At 41.2% G+C, this 19,924-nt stretch overlaps 2 protein-coding genes and 1 long non-coding RNA gene across 3 annotated transcripts; 1 reads left to right on the forward strand and 2 right to left on the reverse strand.

The window, feature by feature from the left end:
• The first annotated feature begins 59 nt into the window (after positions 1-59).
• prcc (proline rich mitotic checkpoint control factor) lies at positions 60-6,644 on the forward strand. Its single transcript, XM_083786926.1, has 7 exons — positions 60-774; positions 860-907; positions 1,302-1,790; positions 1,905-1,979; positions 2,110-2,256; positions 2,615-2,680; positions 6,234-6,644. Exons 1-7 carry the CDS (start codon positions 463-465, stop codon positions 6,318-6,320), a joined length of 1,224 nt encoding a protein of 407 aa, XP_083643052.1. The 5' UTR covers positions 60-462; the 3' UTR covers positions 6,321-6,644.
• A 2,550-nt stretch (positions 6,645-9,194) lies between these two features.
• On the reverse strand, positions 9,195-15,455 carry mrpl9 (mitochondrial ribosomal protein L9). Its single transcript, XM_083786914.1, has 7 exons — positions 15,174-15,455; positions 14,258-14,423; positions 11,966-12,090; positions 11,670-11,723; positions 11,430-11,534; positions 11,174-11,257; positions 9,195-10,486 (listed from the first exon to the last, which is right to left on the reverse strand). Exons 1-7 carry the CDS (start codon positions 15,255-15,257, stop codon positions 9,875-9,877), a joined length of 1,230 nt encoding a protein of 409 aa, XP_083643040.1. The 5' UTR covers positions 15,258-15,455; the 3' UTR covers positions 9,195-9,874.
• A 2,557-nt stretch (positions 15,456-18,012) lies between these two features.
• On the reverse strand, positions 18,013-19,396 carry LOC310864428. Its single transcript, XR_014569747.1, has 4 exons — positions 19,249-19,396; positions 18,821-18,871; positions 18,527-18,721; positions 18,013-18,217 (listed from the first exon to the last, which is right to left on the reverse strand). It is a non-coding gene; the product is annotated as an uncharacterized lncRNA (long non-coding RNA).
• Positions 19,397-19,924: the final 528 nt, after the last annotated feature.

Genomic DNA, 19,924 nt, shown 5'->3' on the forward strand with positions numbered 1-19,924 from the left:
AGAAGAAGGTGCGCAGAGGCGTGCGCAAAGACGTGCCTCCTCTCCAAACAGTTGTTTGATGGGAAGCTACTGTGTTTGTTTTGATGCAATCTGAGGCTCTTCTGCATCCACTTCGATGGTCTCGCGTCTTGTACAGCGCTTTATTGTTTGTTTTTTTGCGATAGCGAAGTGGACCTGTTGCATGAAATGGTGCTATAAATAGTATGCATCGTCCAAGAAGTGATACGACATTCATTGAGTCGACAAGAAAAGCCTGGTAGTTGGCTGCGGGGCCTAGTTGGTTGGTGCTCCGAAGTTGGTCGTCCACTGGTTCTGGAGTGGCTTGAAAAGCGAAAGCACACACAGTTGCACCATCGGTATTTTAAAGTCACCACAAAATACAATTAAACGTGATTACTGCGTTTTTTGTTGGACATACCGGTTTAGTTCTTAAAGTGATCCAACAATAGCAACAGCGTCGACATGGCTTTAGTAGCTTATGGGAGCAGTGACGAGAGTGATGCAGAAGAAACGAGCTCCGTGGTCCCGGAGAGCAAACGGAGTGCAGGACTTTTTTCTCTCATGCCTGCTCCTAAAAGTTCAAATACTCCAACGAACGAGGGACCCACCAGGAAGGAGACCAAATCTCATCTGTCACAAGTTAAAAGGGACACTTCGTCAAACGATGGCTTGGAGTCTCAGCCACCCAAAGGCGGTTTACTTTTCAATTTACCTAAGCCGAAGAAGCGAACAGAGCCTGTCAAAATTACCATCCCACAAGTCAAGAGAGCTGATGTAAGTCTTGAGTTGTGTTTACTCATAATCGCATTGTTTCGCTCACAACTATATAAATTTTGAATGTCCTTGCCTTGTCATTTAGTCAGACTCTGATGACGATGAGCCTGTAAAGAAGAAATTACAACCTCAGGTAAGAGTATCTCCCATTGGATTTATTGTGGGCCAGCAATGTTTGGAATTCAGTCTCAGTTGGAGTAATATATAAAAATATTTGGCAAAAATCAGCCTGCTGGTGGCCCTATTAGCCAATGTGAAATTGGCTAATAGTGAAATGTGAAATTCTTCCTCAGCCTAGTGGGAATGTGCGTGTAAAATTCCACAGCGATTGGATGCCTGTGTTAATGATTTTAGGCATTTTGTTCAATCACTCCTGAGTCCTGCAAACTTTGGAAGCAATCTTAGCCAATCAGGATGGAATATGAAAAATCTGAGAGATCCGTTGTCTTGATCACATGACATGACTTGACTGTACTCTCTTTCTGTCATTCTGTGTCCTCCTCAAACCATTATCTTGTATTTTTCAGGGCCCAGGTACAGGCCTGTCATCTCTTCTACCACAGCCCAAAAATATGAGTGTGAGGGAGAGTGTGAGGGAGATCAACAGACCACTGGTTCCACACACACTCACCAAGCGCATAGAGTCCAAAGGACCCAAGCCTGCAACACCTGCTCAAAGTCATCTCGGATCTAGTGCATCCCCGTCTGCTATCAAAGCTGCAGCTAAGTCTGCTGCCCTTCAGCTAGCTAGGCAGATAGCCACCGATGATCAGGACAATGATGATGATGTGGCCCCAGAGAATTACTTCTCCTTAAGTGACAGCTCCCAGTCTCTCCCTGCTGTGGTCCCTAGTGTAGACCCAGAGCCAGCAGCCCCTGCTTCTCTCCTCCCTCTTGTACCAGGACCTGACATTAGCCAGTCGAATGCTCCTCTTGACTTTGGGGGGAACCAGGACGGAGCCAGCAGTGGGACTTGGGGGTACCAGCAGACAGTAGGACCGTCGGCATGCTCACAGGTAAACTGATAAGAGTGGGCTACATCATGTATATATCACTGCAATGGCTTTACATTAGTGATTCAACTTGATGGGATACACTTACGTTTCAAATAATTTTGTTTTCCTGGACAGGGATACTATAACGATCCATACTACCAGGATCCTGATGAAGAGCCAGCCTCCTCTGCCATGTTCGATGATGAAGCAGTGGGTTGCATATCTCTTTGACTTTTATTATTATTCTTTATAGTTTTGGTTCATACTGTATGAACATACAGCTCAACAAATAATTCATTTGAGATGACTGTAAGATGAGCTTGTATCTCCCTCAATACAGTTCATGAGGCTTCAAGGGAAACGGAACCGAGGCAAAGAGGAGGTGAAGTTCCTGGAGATCAAAGGAGATGACCAGCTGAGCGGCAACCAGCAGTGGATGACAAAGAACATGACAGAGGAGAAGCAGGAACGCAAATCCTTCAGCAAGGTAACGTTTGTCACTAGTAATAATATATAGACCATCCATTGCTGTGTCCATATTCTGTACTACAAACTAATTCCAAACATGTTTTGACTGTATGTTCATGCTGGAAACATAATACATACAGTGTACTTACAAATGCCTGTATATTAAAATCATTGGATTTTGTGGTATTGATGGATGTTCGTTTATGTCACACAATATGGAACAGATTGAGCTATTCTTAACAGCTCCGGGGAACCTGATAGCCAGTTATAAGAAATGCCATTTGCAAGTTGTCAAGTAGAGCTAAAGACCTCATATAAATGACTACCACACAAATAACGAAAAAAAACTATAATGTAAAATTTCTTTTCCCCTGTAGAAAAAAGGGGAACAACCCACAGGGCAACAGCGACGTAAGCATCAGATCACATATCTCATTCACCAGGTGAGTGTTGCTGCAATGATTTTTTTTATTGTTCATTCAGCTCATGACCAAAATGATAGTAGACCGTGAGCCAGGGGGGTTTGTTTGTACCATTTGGGGGATTAATGCTCATAGTGATTTTTGTGAAGGTATACATGTCTAGAGTCAGAAAATATGTGATAGCATTGCACCAGAGGTAGCTTTATTGGTGTTATCATGCATTTTATTATACAACAATAGGCGAAAATTACATGGGTCAATATATGAAAACATACAACTTAACCCCCTAAAATAAAATATACAAAATGTTTTTCCAATTGATTCTGGTACCTTTAGGTATGCTTGAGAACATAGTGAAAATCTAGTAAAATATATTTTCCAGAAAGGCGTCATTTTCAATATCTAATATGGCTGAGGGGCTTAAAATGGCCATATGAGCAAGGGGGGTTGGTCTGTACCACCTAGGGGGCTAATGCTCAAAGTGATTTTTGTGATGGTATACATGTCTAAAGTAAAGACAAGTAAGACGCGCAAACACGAGAAGCGAACACAGTTTATAAATTGCAATAACAACAATTAGCATAAATGAGCAATTATTGAGTGTGTGGTACTGTAAGATTTGTGAAAACAGGGCCGCCACGAGAAGGCTCAGCACCGCTAGCCCCCTATATATATTTATATATATGTTTTTTTTGATTTTTCTTTTTATATAATTTTTTTTTGTCTTTGTTGTTTATACTTTTTTTTCTTCTTTTTTTTTTAGCTTTTTTTCATCAAGTTTTGTTTGAAATTTCTACAGTGACACTGACAACTGCAGTTTACTTTGCTGTCCATACCTTCACAGCCTAATAATCAAAATCATTGTCCAAGTCTTCAACGTCTTCATCTGAACTTTCCACACTCTCTGAGGTGGATGCCTGGTTCTCACAGTCTGCCAGTCTACACATGTCAGTAGGCTACACTTGAGGCCATTTGCACACACACATTTTTGGAGTGAACATTTCTTTGTACAGTTACAGGCCAGTAGATCCAGGACAGCATCAGGTGCAGGCTGGCCTTCCTTCCAGTGCACCACCAACTGTTCAGATTCCCCTTCTCTCTCCATCTTCCATCCTCTGCCAACAGGGCTGGGAACTTGTGGGTCCTGCTCCAAGCATCTTCTCCATATACCAGCCTGGTAGTTAGCTCGCTGTGCATGTTTTGTTAAACAGTCATTACATGGTGGGAGTTGATGACTTTCAATTTCACCTTTTTTGGCACAGAAAAGATGATACCTGAGCTCATTGATCTTGGTGGTTGAGGCTTTTGGGACATACATGAGACATGTAAATACCTCTAGTTTGTCCATCAGTTCTGGGGAAAGGTCCCATTCCGTACCCAACTCAAAGAATATGTCCTGTATTTCCCTGTTGCTGGTGAGAAGTTTTAGGGCACTTGTTTTCCCTTTGCCTGCAAAGGCACTTACAGTGTCACATCCAGTATATGCATGCAACCCAATGAGAGCCCTACAAACCTCCAAGCCAACAGAGGCAGCAACTTTCCTGATGTCTACAAGCCTTGTACGGGTTCTTGTGCCACATTTCTGGAACAGTGGGGCCATAATCCTGTCACAGAATGCTAAAGACATAATGAAAACATCAGTGTCTTCTGAGCAGATGACTACAGACCTTGACCAAAGTCAGCAACAAAACCAGTCTCATTAAATTCATTGTGCATGAATGGAGGAATGCAGAATATAGATCAAAGCTACAGGGAAAGATTCTTTATGCAACTGTGAATGACACATGTTACAGAATTACGTCCCAAGACAGTGAGGAGGTGTCTGCTCTTCAATGTCAACAAGAAGAAGCAGATGGTCGCCTACTTCTCCATGCTGCCCATGCCACAAGAGAGGGATACCAGTCTGTAGTCATCTGCTCAGAAGACACTGATGTTTTCATTATGTCTTTAGCATTCTGTGACAGGATTACGGCCCCACTGTTCCAGAAATGTGGCACAAGAACCCGTACAAGGCTTGTAGACATCAGGAAAGTTGCTGCCTCTGTTGGCTTGGAGGTTTGTAGGGCTCTCATTGGGTTGCATGCATATACTGGATGTGACACTGTAAGTGCCTTTGCAGGCAAAGGGAAAACAAGTGCCCTAAAACTTCTCACCAGCAACAGGGAAATACAGGACACATTCTTTGAGTTGGGTACGGAATGGGACCTTTCCCCAGAACTGATGGACAAACTAGAGGTATTTACATGTCTCATGTATGTCCCAAAAGCCTCAACCACCAAGATCAATGAGCTCAGGTATCATCTTTTCTGTGCCAAAAAAGGTGAAATTGAAAGTCATCAACTCCCACCATGTAAGGACTGTTTAACAAAACATGCACAGCGAGCTAACTACCAGGCTGGTATATGGAGAAGATGCTTGGAGCAGGACCCACAAGTTCCCAGCCCTGTTGGCAGAGGATGGAAGATGGAGAGAGAAGGGGAATCTGAACAGTTGGTGGTGCACTGGAAGGAAGGCCAGCCTGCACCTGATGCTGTCCTGGATCTACTGGCCTGTAACTGTACAAAGAAATGTTCACTCCCAAAATGTGTGTGTGTTGCAAATGGCCTCAAGTGTACTGACATGTGTAGACTGGCAGACTGTGAGAACCAGGCATCCACCTCAGAGAGTGTGTCAAGTTCAGATGAAGACGTTGAAGACTTGGACAATGATTTTGATTATTAGGCTGTGAAGGTATGGACAGCTGTAAACTGCAGTTGTCACTGTAGAAATTTCAAACAAAACTTGATGAAAAAAAGCTAAAAAAAAAAAGAAAAGAAAAAACTATGGGCACATGTATTTATCTACAGTTTGAATTGGAATTTAGTGTTGAATACAGCTACTCAATGTAAACACTCCTCTCTCTTCGTTCAGTTATGTAGCACTGTCTAATCTCCACTGACTGGCTCTTTTTATACTGTGTTATACTGTGTCAATTAACTCAATGCACAGCAGCTGTTTTGTCACACTCAACTGTGAGTACTTGTTAGTTTGACTCAGGTCAGGTCACTGTGACATAAATGTCACAGTGACATTTTAGTACGGTAAAAATACTTCAGATGCATTACTTACACTATAGCCTAGTTCTATCACTATTCTGTCACTGCCTGTCATAGATATTATTGCTGAAGATGCTATTTTTAACAACTTTTTTGTAAAATATATAGTATGGGCTATATCCTCACCATTTTTTAAAGAAAGGGGGTCAATAACCAGATAGAAACATGAATTTGAAGTAGAATGCTTCATTCGGATTTTGAAAACTGTCTTTTAACATGGGGTTATAAATGGAGTGATAACACACAGAAAGCTACCACCAGTGCAATGCTATCACATTTTTTCTAGCACTAGGGGTGTATACCTTCCCAAAAATCACTATGAGAATTAATCCCCCCTTCGGTACAAATGACCCCAAAAATGGGGTCCTGGCTCACGGTCTATAGGTCTGATGCCTTCTATTTGGTTAGCATTGTTGTTTGCCTCATCCAAAGAAGGTTTGACCAACCCCACCTCTATTTTGCCCTCTCCTCATTTCTAGGCAAAGGAGCGTGAACTGGAATTGAAGAACAACTGGGCAGAAAACAAGCTAACCCGCCGGCAAACGCAGGCCAAATATGGCTTCTAAAAGCTGTAATGTGGGCAGTTGGTGGCATGCATAACCCTACACCAGAAATTAGAATAGAACTTCCCATAGTTCACCACCCACCGAACGCATCCTGTTACCTTGGTTCGGGGAGAAAGACAGCCAATTTCATTTTCCTGTTGTTTACCCCTTTTTTTGTCTATCTTGAATCAGAGTTACGGCATTTATTTTCCAATCCTTCTCTTATTTGGCAGTTTCTGTGTGTGTCTCTTGTACAGACGTCCTGGATTTAATCCTTGAAGCTGCTACGCAGCTACTCTGACTACAAATGTTAATACATTTCCTATAATAAAAATCCTGCATAACAGGGTAAAGCAAATCTGTAACCACTTGAACCCTAGCATCCCTATTCTTATGGTGAACATTTGACAAATAGTAGATCTCTACTATTTGCTCTTGTGAGCTAAGATATTTAGAGTAGAGCAAAAACGAGGGGGCCTAGTATAGAGGCCTGGGGTCAATAGGCAGGGTGTGAGAGGTTAATGTTTTCTACTAATCAGTTGGAAATATTTTCCCAAAACCTTTTCATTATATATATTTAAAAAGAATCACACCCATGTGAAGTGAGGGGCGCTCTTATAATCATACGTCATCATCTCATTCTGGCCAATCATTGGTGTTTACACAAACACTTAATGTTTGTGTTGGGACAATGCCGTAAAACTGGCCATTCATTATCAATGGTATTTAATGTTTGTGTTAGGACAAAGTTTGTGTTTACACGCACACTAAAAGCTGGACATTGGAGAGGTTAGCGCCCCTCAAAATAATTCTGCGGCCTGAGCATCTTCTAAGAACATAGTTTGGTTCTTTAGTAATATTCATACAGCAATTGTAATGTCACATAATTGATAAACTTTTAATCCACCTTATGCTTCAAGGTTAAATATAGAACATGCAAATATAACTCCTATTACACTGTTTGGATGGCTACTGGGGAACCGAAAGTATTTCATAATCACTCAGGTCGAATACGTTAAGGTCAAAGATCCAAATATGTATCATGAAAAGGTATTATGTTTTTGTCTGCTAGCAGTATTTAGAGGGGGGTCTAAGGACCCCCTCTAAAATGAGATGTGACATCTCAAGGGGCTTATCCTTTCAATAAAGGCAGGGCTTAAAGTGCTCAGTCCTGGGGACTGATTTCAGTCTGAGGATTTCATAGGGGTCATTTAATGAGATCAGTGCAGATTTGCAAAAAAACATTTTCAGTCTTTTGGGGCTTTAAGCCCTGAATAAAGGTATATAAGTATTCAGCATAATCAAGGATCCATGGATCTCTCGTAAACCCCAGTCATGGCTACTTTCAATACCCTGGCTTGGTTACTTGCCACTAGTACACAATTGTCAAGAGAATAAATTAATTTAGTTTCCAGTGACGTTAAGCCCTCTGAAATGTGAATGGAAAATGTAGTTAAAATCAACTTCTATTGAAGGCAGTTCAGCGCAAGATAGGACCTTACCTCAAACTCTTCCTTGGCTTCTCTGATGAGCTAGCCAGATGTACCTGCTTCCAGTTAGATGGATTTATTTTTAGTATACTCAAAAAGCCTATTTTGAGTTAGAAACTGTGCAATGTGGCATTAACACTGCCATTTTTTCCAGCTATGGAGAGCAGTGTAGATTTGTGCTTTTCTCTTTTAAAGGGAGTTTTATATTGTCCCATTTAGCATACCAACTTTTAAATGGCTTGTCAATGAGGCAATGACATGTATTCTATTCAAGCTCTCTGGCCCTTTGTTAAAGCAGTGGTTTGTTGACCCACACATTACTCGTATTAGCTTTGCACACTGAAGGTGTATACTGTATAGGATATGCAGGGAGCATTGTACTGTAGATGAATGAACCAGATTTCTACTGCATGCAGTCATGTCACCCCATTATGATTCAAGTAATGACTTATGGAGACAATGTCCCATGCATCATAGGACATTGTTTCCATAAGTCATATGCCAAATAGAGCTACAGGCTCATGAGCTGTGAGCTTGTAGATCATCTTTTTCTGGCCACACTTGTACAATAAAGTATAAATTGGTCTTTAGAATTAGATGCAATGATGGGTGGGGGGAGAATACGGCCCTGTCTGAATTTGTCATATGGGTTAACCCCACTGCACATGTGACCCTGTTCAACCTCATCGCATAGTGGTTAGAGAGCAAAGGGGTTTGGTTTGAGCACTGAAAATTCAGTCAGTTTTGCCATTTATTTCACGTCACCAAAGCAGTGCACAACAATCCGTCCCACAGCTGCAGCCCCATTAAGATGCTAGAGACAAATTTAGTTTAAGTTATAGTAATATTCGAAATGCATTTACCTTGTTTTATTACACCCCCTTGACATAGGTGGCAATAGCAAAGTGGTTTGTGGTGCCTGGGAATGTATCATGCATCAGTTGGGTGAAGCTGTAGAAGTAATTTATCACAAAACAAACACTCCACTTCTGTTTAACTGGCTGCTGAAATTGAAATCATACATCAATCAGAAAGCCCATGCAGTCGTTTTCCCCCAATTTCTCCTAGTATTTCTAAAGTCAGGGTTCTGAGGAAGCTGCAACCTTTTGTCATACAACATTTTCTTAAGTTCTTTAGGTACAGTAGGTCATGTGAAAACCACTGTTTTAATCAAGAGACATAGGCAAACATCAGTACAATCTAATGATATGTATAGCAACATGAATCCTTGGTTAGGTGATGTTATTAAAGGGATTGTGACATTAAAAAAAAGGTTTTGGAATTGTTCTTGTTTTTTTTTAGGTTTTCTAATCTCAATTGCACCCAAAAAACATGAACTTTTAACATTCAGTAATCAGTAGATTTTCTGTGATCTGGGGTTTTCTGGCTCAAACAGGTGCTCTGATTTGCCGGCAGTAAGTGACATCACTTACTGCAAATCCCATATATGTCAATGGGATTTGCCAGCAGATGTCACTGTTTCACTGTGTTGCCTGTTTTCATTGTAGCTCAAAAGGCCCAAAAAACCCCAAAGAAAACTTCAGACCACAGAAAATCCACTGAATGTTCAAAGTTCAGGTTTTTTGGGTGTAATTGAGGTCATAAAACCTAAACGAAAAAAATTAATGAAAATGAATGTCATAAAACCTTTAACTTTTTGAAAAGTCTGTAACAAAGTACAAAAATTCACCTAAAGTATGGTGCACACGTATGAGGCACAGAGATATCCCACATCGGTGCTTTATTCAATCTGATGGTGATACTTTGTTTACCCTATGCTTTTCCTATTTGTGTTGTGAAGTCAAAATTGATGAATAAAATATTTCCTTGCTGTATGTTTTTTCTTACTCCCTATATAAAATAAGCATATCCCACAAGTTATTCTTAATGAAGATTTTGTACTCTCTAACATGAAACTAAGTTCACATTCTTACAGTGTGAAACCATTCCAGGAAAGTCATGCAGAGTTGAATTAGTTTTTGTTTTAATTTTTTATAAGCTCATAATCACAGAGGTCACAATACAGAGAGAACATACAAAAGAAAGAGGGAATTACAAAGTCTTACAATTCCATTGAAGTGCATTTTAGTCCTTATTTGGGGTTTCATTGGGCGGAACGGTTTGGTCATTAGTAGCTGTCCCTGCAGTAACCGAAACCTTAGGAGGAGCAGCCGAGGCTTCTGACAGGACTGAAGCCTCAACAGGTGGAGCTTCAAGAGAAGCTGCAGCTTCAACAGGTGGGACGGCCGAGGCCTCTGACAGGACTGAAGGCTCAACAGGTGGGGTTTCAAGAGAAGCTGCAGCTTCAACCGGTGGGGCAGCTGAGGCCTCTGACAGGACTGAAGGCTCAACAGGTGGAGCTTCAAGAGAATCTGCAGCTTCAACAGGTGGGACAGCCGAGGCCTCTGACAGGACTGAAGGCTCAACAGGTGGGGTTTCAAGAGAATCTGCAGCTTCAACCAGTGGGGCAGCTGAGGCCTCTGACAGGACTGAAGACTCAGCAAGTGGAGTTTTAAGAGCTTTCACAGCTTCAGGAGCGATGTCGTCCACCTCCACTCCAGAAACTGTCATCACCATGACTTCATCTGCCTCTACTGTTGACACCACTTCTGGCTGCATCTCCTGTTCCTCCTTCACTGATCTGTCTTCATACGGCATCAGGGACATGGGGACACGCACTGTATCTATTCCGTTAACCTGCAAGATTGAGAACATGCTAATGAATCATCTCAGCAGAAAGCCACCTGCTGGCCTGGGCCGGCTTAGCAGTCAAGGCGGCTGGTAATCCAGCATGTCAACTTACTTTGTATCTATCAATAAAGGCAAAACATATCTTAAAAAAAAAAAATAGGAAGCCACTTGCTGATTCTGTTGTGGGGCTATGAGCAATTGCAGATCAATTGCAATCTAGAGTTATCTAAACTTTTCCCCTAAACAGAAAACAAACAGCAGTGCGTGCTACAGATTCAAGTATATTGCTACTAAGTCTAACAGTTTTATAAACCCACACACACTTTATAGACTACATAATTGACATTACTACCTGTTGAGGAGGCTTGAAGTAATATAATTTCAGGCTGCAACCAGCTGTACTGTATGTGAATATAAACAATAGGTATGCTGATCTATTTGTCCTGCACCTGATCACCAGAGTGGCAGTGTATGCGCCAAGTTTCATATTTCTGTGAATCTCTGTGTTGCAGGTGAGTCATCGACTTTAGCTTGCTCCGATTGGTCAGCTGCACAATATTTCCTAGGGAAGCCGATATGGCTTGAGACGATTCATTAGCCTAGGAAAGATAAGCAGCTGAGCAATTGGCACAAGATGACCACCCCCTGTCCTTTTATCACCACCTTAGCCAGGGCAAATAAATTCAATCTTACCGTAACTTCACACCAGTAATCTCCCAACTCCTTGATTGGCTCATCTGGAAGTCTCAATGCATGAGGGGGCACAACAACTCCCAGCTAAGGAAAGATTGGATTGAATTAATAAACAAGGCAAGAATTAAAGCGTAAAGAAAACCTATAAGAAGTCATAATGCTCTTATTTGATAATTGATGTATAACATTAACAATAATTTAATCTTTTGATACTTTTTAGTAAATGCAACGTGTGTGTGTGTGTAGACATTCATACCTTCTTCAAAAATTGTCTGCAAACAATTTTTTTGGTGAGCTCAAAATCAGCCATGGGGGGTATTGAATTGATCTTCAGTGATGAGCGTTTCAGGAACCCCACTGTCTGTAAAAACACATGAGGCAAGATGACAAACTACTGCTGGTTCTCTTAAACCCTTTTATCCATATGACTAAAGCACTGTCTGACGGAATGTTTTGATATAAGGAATAGTAGTTAAATATGTGTACCAATGCTCACCAATTGTCCGGTGCGTGTTTGCAATCTTTCCTCTAGTTTCCCCTCACGCAGAAGCTGTGGATCAAGACAAGTAGTCCAGTCAGGAGAGCAGCAAGACTGAGTCTGTGTCATTAGTCCGACGGCTTGTCAGGGTGAGTCTTAACAGCCCCCACAATGGCCAGATATGACGGACTAACACGAGGTCGGACTAATGTGCAGTCCCACTTCCCAGCGAGACGAACATGAGTACAATACAGCTCTGTGAGCATAGAGAAATACTGGCATATGACACTCAGGGAAAATAAGTTAACACTCACTCTCATCTCCTCAGCAAACATAGCCTTGTTTTCTGGTGATGGATATACTGCAAGGCCTTGGGGCAACAGCTTGTTTCGGCCAACAGACTTTAACACAGACACAGTGTCGCCTCGCCCACCAAATTCTGTTGATACAAAAGGAAATAAAAATACTTCATAATGAGGGTAACACTGATTCATGATAATAGCTTAACTGAATCAATCAATAACGTTTATTATATATTGATCACAGGGGGAAAATATGCACAACAGCTTTAACCGTTTACCTGAGCGCACGTTAACTTAACTACACGGTAAGCAAGTAAGCAGCACTTACACAGCTGTATGGTTGAGCTAAGCCAAATTCCAATACCACAACTTTCACACTCGCTCACTCCCCTCGCGTCCTCCACTCGCTCCTCGGCTCCGCCCCCAGCGAGGAGGAGGAAAGGATTCGATGCGAGGACAGAGTGGTGGTCGAATTTTCCTCTAGAATCGGAATGTACTACGCTGTCATTTCAAAGCGACGGCACATTCCGCGATCACTAATGACGTGTATCAATTCTATTCTATTCAAAGGGCTTTATTGGCATGGGAAAACATACGTTTACATTGCCAAAGCAAAAGTGGTGGAACAATACAGTGTCACACAGCTGGATCACTGGAACTCCGAATAGAGCCGTACAGTCTACAGAATAGACAATTCATCATTTTGTGCAAATAACGGACACTATAACAGGAATTAGGTATAGTCTCTCTGACTTACATATTCAGTTCAGTCCACATATAAATAAATAATTTTTTGTCACCGTCATTCACAGCAGTCTGTGCATTCAGGCATGCAGAGATAAATTAACTATAGCTTTTGAGGTGCGCACAATATAGCCAGCCTAATTTATATATCCTACTTTTATTATGCTTATATCACACAACGCAATAAAGCCAGTGGCTTGTTGTGGTCCTTTCACTTTCACATATGTAGGCTAGATAGGCTACTTTATCATTCTGAAGCTCTATTCATTCAGCGAAAATGTGTCTCTTCAACAAACAGCAAAGCTTTTTAGTGTGTGTGCACGCACGCTCAGTGCGTGCATGTGTGTGTTGGGTCAGCGACTCAGCCGGCCGGCAGCTAGTGGATGGGGGGTGCATAGTATCGGGTTTCAAGCAGTGTTTTCTGTGCCACATGTGGAGGAGGCGGACTTATGTCACTGGAGAAGGAAAAAAACATGTACACGAGATGCGGAAATCCGCTGCGAGGAGACAAAATACCCCACCGAGCCTGCACCTGATGTACACTCGCTCTATGCAGTCTCGGAGAGCCCACTCGGCTCCTCCACTCTCCTCCTCGATGGAGCACTTTAACAATTTATTGGAACGTTAACCATTTCCGGGTCACGCTGGAATGACCCCGAGTGACCGAGTGGGAGTGAGCGAGTGGCCGAGATTTGGGGTATTGGAATTTGGCTGTAGGCTACTGCAGTACTGCTGCTGTGTTGTTCTGCACGCAACAAGAATGCCTCCTCCACAATCAAAGAACAGATTCGTCCAAAGCAAACTTTTTGGTTTAGCCGGTTTGTGCAGTAAATACATTTGTCTGATTATTTTACATCTACTTTTGTGTTTGTGTGTCTAAAACTCTCATACACTATAAACAATATGGCTGCTTATGCTATATCAGCTGTTCTGTGCGCATCACGCATGCCACGATGCGCACATGTAGGCGCGTGCGCTCGCATGAGTGCACGTGCGCGACGTTCCGAGGTACCGGAAAAAAACACCATTACACCACTGTGTGTGTGTGTGTGTGTGTATATATATATATATATAGTATATACACAATATATACACAGACACACCAGTAAGACACCCTGAGAGCGCCCTTCTGAAACAACAGGTCTGGGAATGCCCATATATGGAAGGTTTGAAGAGGTCAGTGTCGTGATCTTTCATATATGCGGACGGCCATATATGGAGCGTGTCACAAGGCGTGACAGACGGACGGATTGACAGGTTTTAGCGTGACTGACAGGTTTTGCCCGTTTTCATAGTAATCTGCGCAATTATAATTTTTCCTCTCTTTTTTCACATTAAATAATTAAATGGTCTGCTGGCTGCCTCATCATATAATTCATATTTTTACTTTGGATTAAGATGTTCAAGTTCAACATAAAATTCAATTTAGCTCTGTGGCAAGTCAGATAATAACAATACAATTCCTAATAGATTTCCACGATTGTCATTTTAATGCTTGAATTTGTGAATAAGCCAGCCTATGTATGATGCATCATTTGCCAAAAAATAAATCATACTCACTGGGCACAGTTTGTGTCAGAATAAGCTCCATCTTCTCCTTTGGTGAATGTGTGGTGTCCTCGACCAATTTATAGATCCGATGTCTTCGGGGGTACAACCTTGAAGTTGCCGGCCTACCTTCTTGGGCCAATGGGACCTGCCACCACCGTTCTACAATGATTGTATTCTGTGGAAATAGAAGCACCCACAGATGTTATACAAATACATACTGATATAAAGTTGACTCTGAGAGTGAACATTAACACTTAGGATTTTCATTTTACAACTGTGAATATTATATTATCCAGACCAGAATGCAATTATTTGGTTGTCTGACAGGACAGCCAATTTGCTAGCTGCTCATTATGGAAATATGCCAAACAACGTAACACTACAACCACAGTTGAACCCCAGCATCCGGCGGGGGAGGGACATCAGCCAATAATAGCAGATAAACAAGCTCATATTATGTAGCCAAGTGAAGACGGCAAGCCGTGGATATCCACGGCTTGGCAAGCCGTGGATATCCACGGATAGATATCCACGGATTTCCCAAGCCCCACGGATATCCCAAGCCGTGTATTTTTTTTATAGTCTATGATATCCACGGACACCCCAAGCCGGCTTCCCAAGCCGTGGATGCACTGCCAGCTTGTGTAGGTCGGCTATTTTTGGCGAAGAGATTTGGTGTTGACGGAAAAAAGCGGTCCAAGTACAGTGAAATAAGTTCCAGTTGACTAGATTTAGAGGGTTTACTGGCGGTTAGTGATCTATCTAAGATCTTGACATATCGACATTCGAGGTGTCTCTGCTGCTCATGCGATAGCCTCATGTGACATGTATTGCTAGCCTAGCGTGCATAGTTTGCACCAGAATGTACTTTTTCGTTTTTAAATTTGGACTTAATTGATCGCTTTCATAAAACACCATAACTCACCCTGCATGATGTGACAGAGAAGGACTTGACGAGGGAAGGGTGCGCTACGAGGTCCTGAAGGACACGGCGGCTGGAGCTCCACATGTTCGTCCAACTTCCAAGACGGCTCAATTACACGTTTAAACAGTCAGCTACACGTCAGCTACACGTACAAGACCATACATTAACATACGTGCATCGGTAACGATACAATCATGACTCATTCATTCCAGTCCCGCATTTAGAACATAACATGTTTGTTTGTTGGACAGGAAAAGCTAGTGACTGGCGAATACAGCATCATCATTTCCGCGACAGAATCGGAAGAAGGACCCGTCACATGTAATAGGCATTCTTGACTAATGCCTGCCTTGAATCAATCGGCACGATTCGGCAGCCTGAGCCTATGGCCCATGCCATTCACTGCCAGTCTATAACCTCGCCTCACCAGGCTTTTGTTTCCACTTCCTCGGAACTGCCAGTCAGTTATTCACATGCATCGTCTTCCTACGGTAATAAATACCACCAATTTGATTGATTGATTGATTGATTGATTGATTGATTGATTGATTGATTGATTGATTGATTGATTGATTGATTGAAATTGTATTTAGTATACACTATACAGAATGGGTACATTTCAAAAGAAAGCACAAAGACAATACAAAAACTGTTAACGCCTTGGTAACGAGGCTACAAAAGCTACAACCATTTTCAATTCATCAAAACATGGATTGATTGATTGATTGATTGATTGATTGATTGATTGATTGATTGAGATCCCCGGAGGTGAGGTATCATAGTAGCAACAGACAGACATAAATATAATATAATAGCCTAATATATTATTATCAGATAATAATTATAATCAAGTAGGCTAATATTATCAAATAATAATAATTATTAAAATAGCTTTACTTCTTGGTTGCTACAACTTTATTTGCATTCTGTCTGACCTTTATCTAAAGCTCACACTTTCATAGTATTGACAAACAAAGAAGAAAAAAATCACACCTGTGTGAAGTGAGGGGCTCTCTTTTCATCGTACATCATCCATAGGCCTACGTCACCAATAATAGTGGTCCCTTATTTGCCAAGTGTTTGCACTGACATACCGAGAGACATACCCAGCCGATTTGCTCAGGCACATATGACGGAAATTCTCCATTCATTGTCAATGACATTTAATGTTTGTGTTCAGACATAATCTACACTATAGCTGTTTATAAAAACATAGACTCAGTGTAGACTGTAGACTAGACTAGAGACATGAAATGATGAAGGGCAGAGAGAGAGAGAGAGTTTGATTGATTGAAATATTTATTAACAGTTTGTAGAATTTACAGTACATTTTAAGCACAAACTCAATACAAAGACTGTCAACTGTGAGTGGACGACCCAATTAAGCATTACACAGGGTCCACATTGTTCAATTCATCAAAACATTTAAAGACATACAAACATTTAGAGACATACAAATAGACATTTCTATGTAGCTAAAGAACAGAACAGGAATTCATCATATGGGAAGCAAAAAAGGGAAAAGATACAATATACAGTGAGGGAAAATGGGGGGGGGGGGGGGGGTGGGGGGGATTCAGATTTTACAGAGGCCAGTTTCGAATTGCAGCCATCCGTAGGTGCCCTTTGAGAGCGGTTTTGAAGGAGTCAAGGGATTCACATGTCTTAATGACTGTTGGTAGGGCGTTCCACATTTTGGTGGCATAGGAGCGAAAATAATTGAGTCCCTTGTTTGTGCCGAATCTGGGTTGTACATGGTTTGTTGCACTCCCTCTGGTGTTGTGGGTGTGGACTTCGTTTACATTAAGGAAGTATTTAGACAGGTACATGGGTATCTTGGTGGTGTATCGAATCTTGTGGACCAGACCCATTGCAAGATGCTGTACTCTGTCGACGACCCTAAGCCATCCCAGCCTGTCAAAGTGGGCAGGGGTGAGGTGGGTTCGGGGGGTGAGGCCAAGTAAGAGCCTGACCAGTTTGTTTTGGGAGGTCTGGAGCCTTGACAGAGAGAGAGAGAGAGAGTGAGTCATGAATTTCAAACCCAGCAGATTCTCACACTTGACTTGAGCAGATCTGTACTGGCCACTAGACTAGACAGAAGAGGGCCTAAACTAGAATGGAGCAGCCAATGCTTTCACCCCTGACCCCTGGGTGTTTTTCTTTTTCCTCTTTATAAAAAGAAATGCACTAGATAATAGATATAACTTTAATTTTCAAGGGCAGCCTTTACCCTTTACACAGGGGAACAGCAATGAGAAAAGTAGCAGTACAGTAGCAGTATAAACAATAAACATATTACATTACTGTAAATTATAACCATAAAGAATGTGAGCACATAACAAAAATAATATAACTGCAGTAAAATGCACAGTGGTCAGGGCAGGGACAATAATTCTACCCATGTCTACAGCATACAGCAATATTGCACTTTGCATGTAAAGTATGCTACATTTCAACACGTTTTTAGAAAATGAGACAAACAGGTAACGGCTGTTGAGTGTTGACATATAATATGGAGAAGTTTTACTTCCTGTTTTGCAGCAACTACAAGGACCACCCTCTGCAACACACTACAAAGTAGGTAGCACAGTGTCATAATTGTCATCTGTCTTTTTCTTTTTTTTTGGTATTTGATTGGTACTGTAGCTGAAATTCTAGACGGTTTCGGATCATAATAATAAACACATTTTTGGCCCAGGCTGCACTACAAACCAACAACCTTACCATTTCAAAGCAGCCTACTCACTCAAGCAGTGCAGCACTGTTGCCCTGAGAATCATCTGTTGCTCCATAATGGGCATTTTTTTGATTGTACATTGTACATTTATGTATATTGTACATATGTGACAAATTGCGTGTCTTGACACTCATAGCACAGACGAAGAAAAGAAAGCAGATACCTCCAATGAGCATTCCAATCCAGAGTAGCCACCACAGGCTAATTAAAAATAATGCAAATTGGTAGACAGTTTTATGGCAGTATCCAACATCCCCGGTTGACGGGAGGTAGTTGGGAGGATATATGGCAAATACCCACAAAGTGCCTAGAAGTACAAAACAGAAATTTGTCATAACATGCAAATAACTTTACAGTCCTTGTGGATTACATTCCAGGTTTGGCAGCCGCATCACCATGCAATGATGTGATATGAAATTAAGTAAAGTTAATTTGCCTTTGATATGAAAGCAATACTATGCCTTTTTCAGTGAATCAAATACAATCAAGCACCAAATAAACAGATTACAATCATATAGTGAGAATTGTACTGCATAAACAGTTATTGCTTCAGAAACCTAAATAGGAAAAGACTATTTGAATCTCTTTACGTTCTTACTTTCCCTCCCTCTCTCACCTGAGATGAACCAGCCAAAGTTGAAGAGGTAAAGGACAGTGATGAGAGACGAACACAGAATGCTAACAGTGCCTTGCAGCCTTGAGTATTTGATGCAGTGGCTCAGAACGATACAGATGGTGGTAGACACTCCAGCCACAGTCAGGTAGATAGGGATGTATGGTTGCACAGGACAGTTATTCAAATGCCTGATCCCTAAGAGATATTGCAGGAGATATTTAGAATATTACGAATACAAGGAAACGTGAAGAAATGTGATTTTGTTTTACAGTGCTTGGGAAGAAATAAACCTACCAAATCCAATGGCTGTGATCATAACCATCAATATAATGATATTCACCACAACTGTAAGAGGTAAGGAGAGTGGGACATAGGGTTAAATACAACAATCAGAGCGGCAGAGCCAGGTGTTATTTAGATATACTAGAATGGTACTTGTCAGAAATGTTTACTATCACTTATTTTCTACCATTTTATTACTTATATACTACTATTACTATATAATAATATATAATAATTAGTTCTCTAGGTTATATAGAGAATGGCACAAATTATGTTCTCATCAAAATAAAGTATTTTGGGAAGAGATGGTGTAACGTCAATATGTAGTACTGATTTGGAAACGTAAAGCTCTTAGTCATTTTTAAACAGATGACAGCATGACAAAACATGAATGCAAAAGAATGGGGATAAACATAGTAGAAAGAAAATTAAGAACAAACCTCCTATTGCTGTCAGTACTGGATGTTGTCGTTGGGACTGGGAGTCCATCTTCAATGTCTGCTCACTGCCTGGAGTAAAGCAAGTAGAACACAATGGTGACAAGAGTAGCTGCAGCAGTAGTAGCAGACCACTTTAAAATATTGACATACCAAGAAGATAAACACACAAATGTCACCTGTGCGCTTTCCAGGATGGAAACCTTATATTTTATGTTCGTTGAGGGTACAGCATGCATGGGCATTCAGCTACTGATTGCAATCAGCAAGTCAACTTCGCAACATCCTGTAGTTTTCAGGCCGGATGTTAGGACACATGATGTGACATGACCACTTGCCAAATTATTTTTGCAAGACTTCTGTGTGCTACTATTGTCAATTAGAATATTATTATATTCCCTATTTATTTTATACATTCCGTTTGCATGAATCCAATTCAATTAATCCCTCAACATCATTTTCATTCACATTAATTTGTTCTGTTATCTCTCTATCTCTCTTCATGTTCTGTTCTTTTTTATGGTTTTGTTTTTATAAATTTGCACAACGTCTTTGATATTTTTGCTATGAAAAAGGTGTACTGTATACCAAACAAAGCTGTTTTTGATATTTGTCACCTTTGGGGTTTCTCATCATTGTCCTGTCCTTGTTTCTAATGACATAACTCATTGTCTGTTTG

The sequence above is a fragment of the Protomyctophum parallelum genome (genome assembly GCF_964188405.1).
Source record: "Protomyctophum parallelum genome assembly, chromosome: 1".
NCBI classification, from domain to species: Eukaryota; Metazoa; Chordata; class Actinopteri; order Myctophiformes; family Myctophidae; genus Protomyctophum; species Protomyctophum parallelum.

Excerpts from the sequence above, each read along its gene's own strand:
- prcc (XM_083786926.1), top strand. The coding sequence starts at position 463 with ATGGCTTTAGTAGCTTATGGGAGCAGTGACGAGAGTGATGCAGAAGAA. Across the intron at positions 775-859 it reads CACAAGTCAAGAGAGCTGAT|TCAGACTCTGATGACGATGA; the intron begins GTAAGTCTTGAG and ends CTTGTCATTTAG. Across the intron at positions 908-1,301 it reads AGAAGAAATTACAACCTCAG|GGCCCAGGTACAGGCCTGTC; the intron begins GTAAGAGTATCT and ends TGTATTTTTCAG.
- mrpl9 (XM_083786914.1), bottom strand. The coding sequence starts at position 15,257 with ATGTGGAGCTCCAGCCGCCGTGTCCTTCAGGACCTCGTAGCGCACCCT. Across the intron at positions 14,424-15,173 it reads TCTCTGTCACATCATGCAGG|AATACAATCATTGTAGAACG; the intron begins GTGAGTTATGGT and ends CTATTTCCACAG. Across the intron at positions 12,091-14,257 it reads TCTGACACAAACTGTGCCCA|AATTTGGTGGGCGAGGCGAC; the intron begins GTGAGTATGATT and ends TTGTATCAACAG.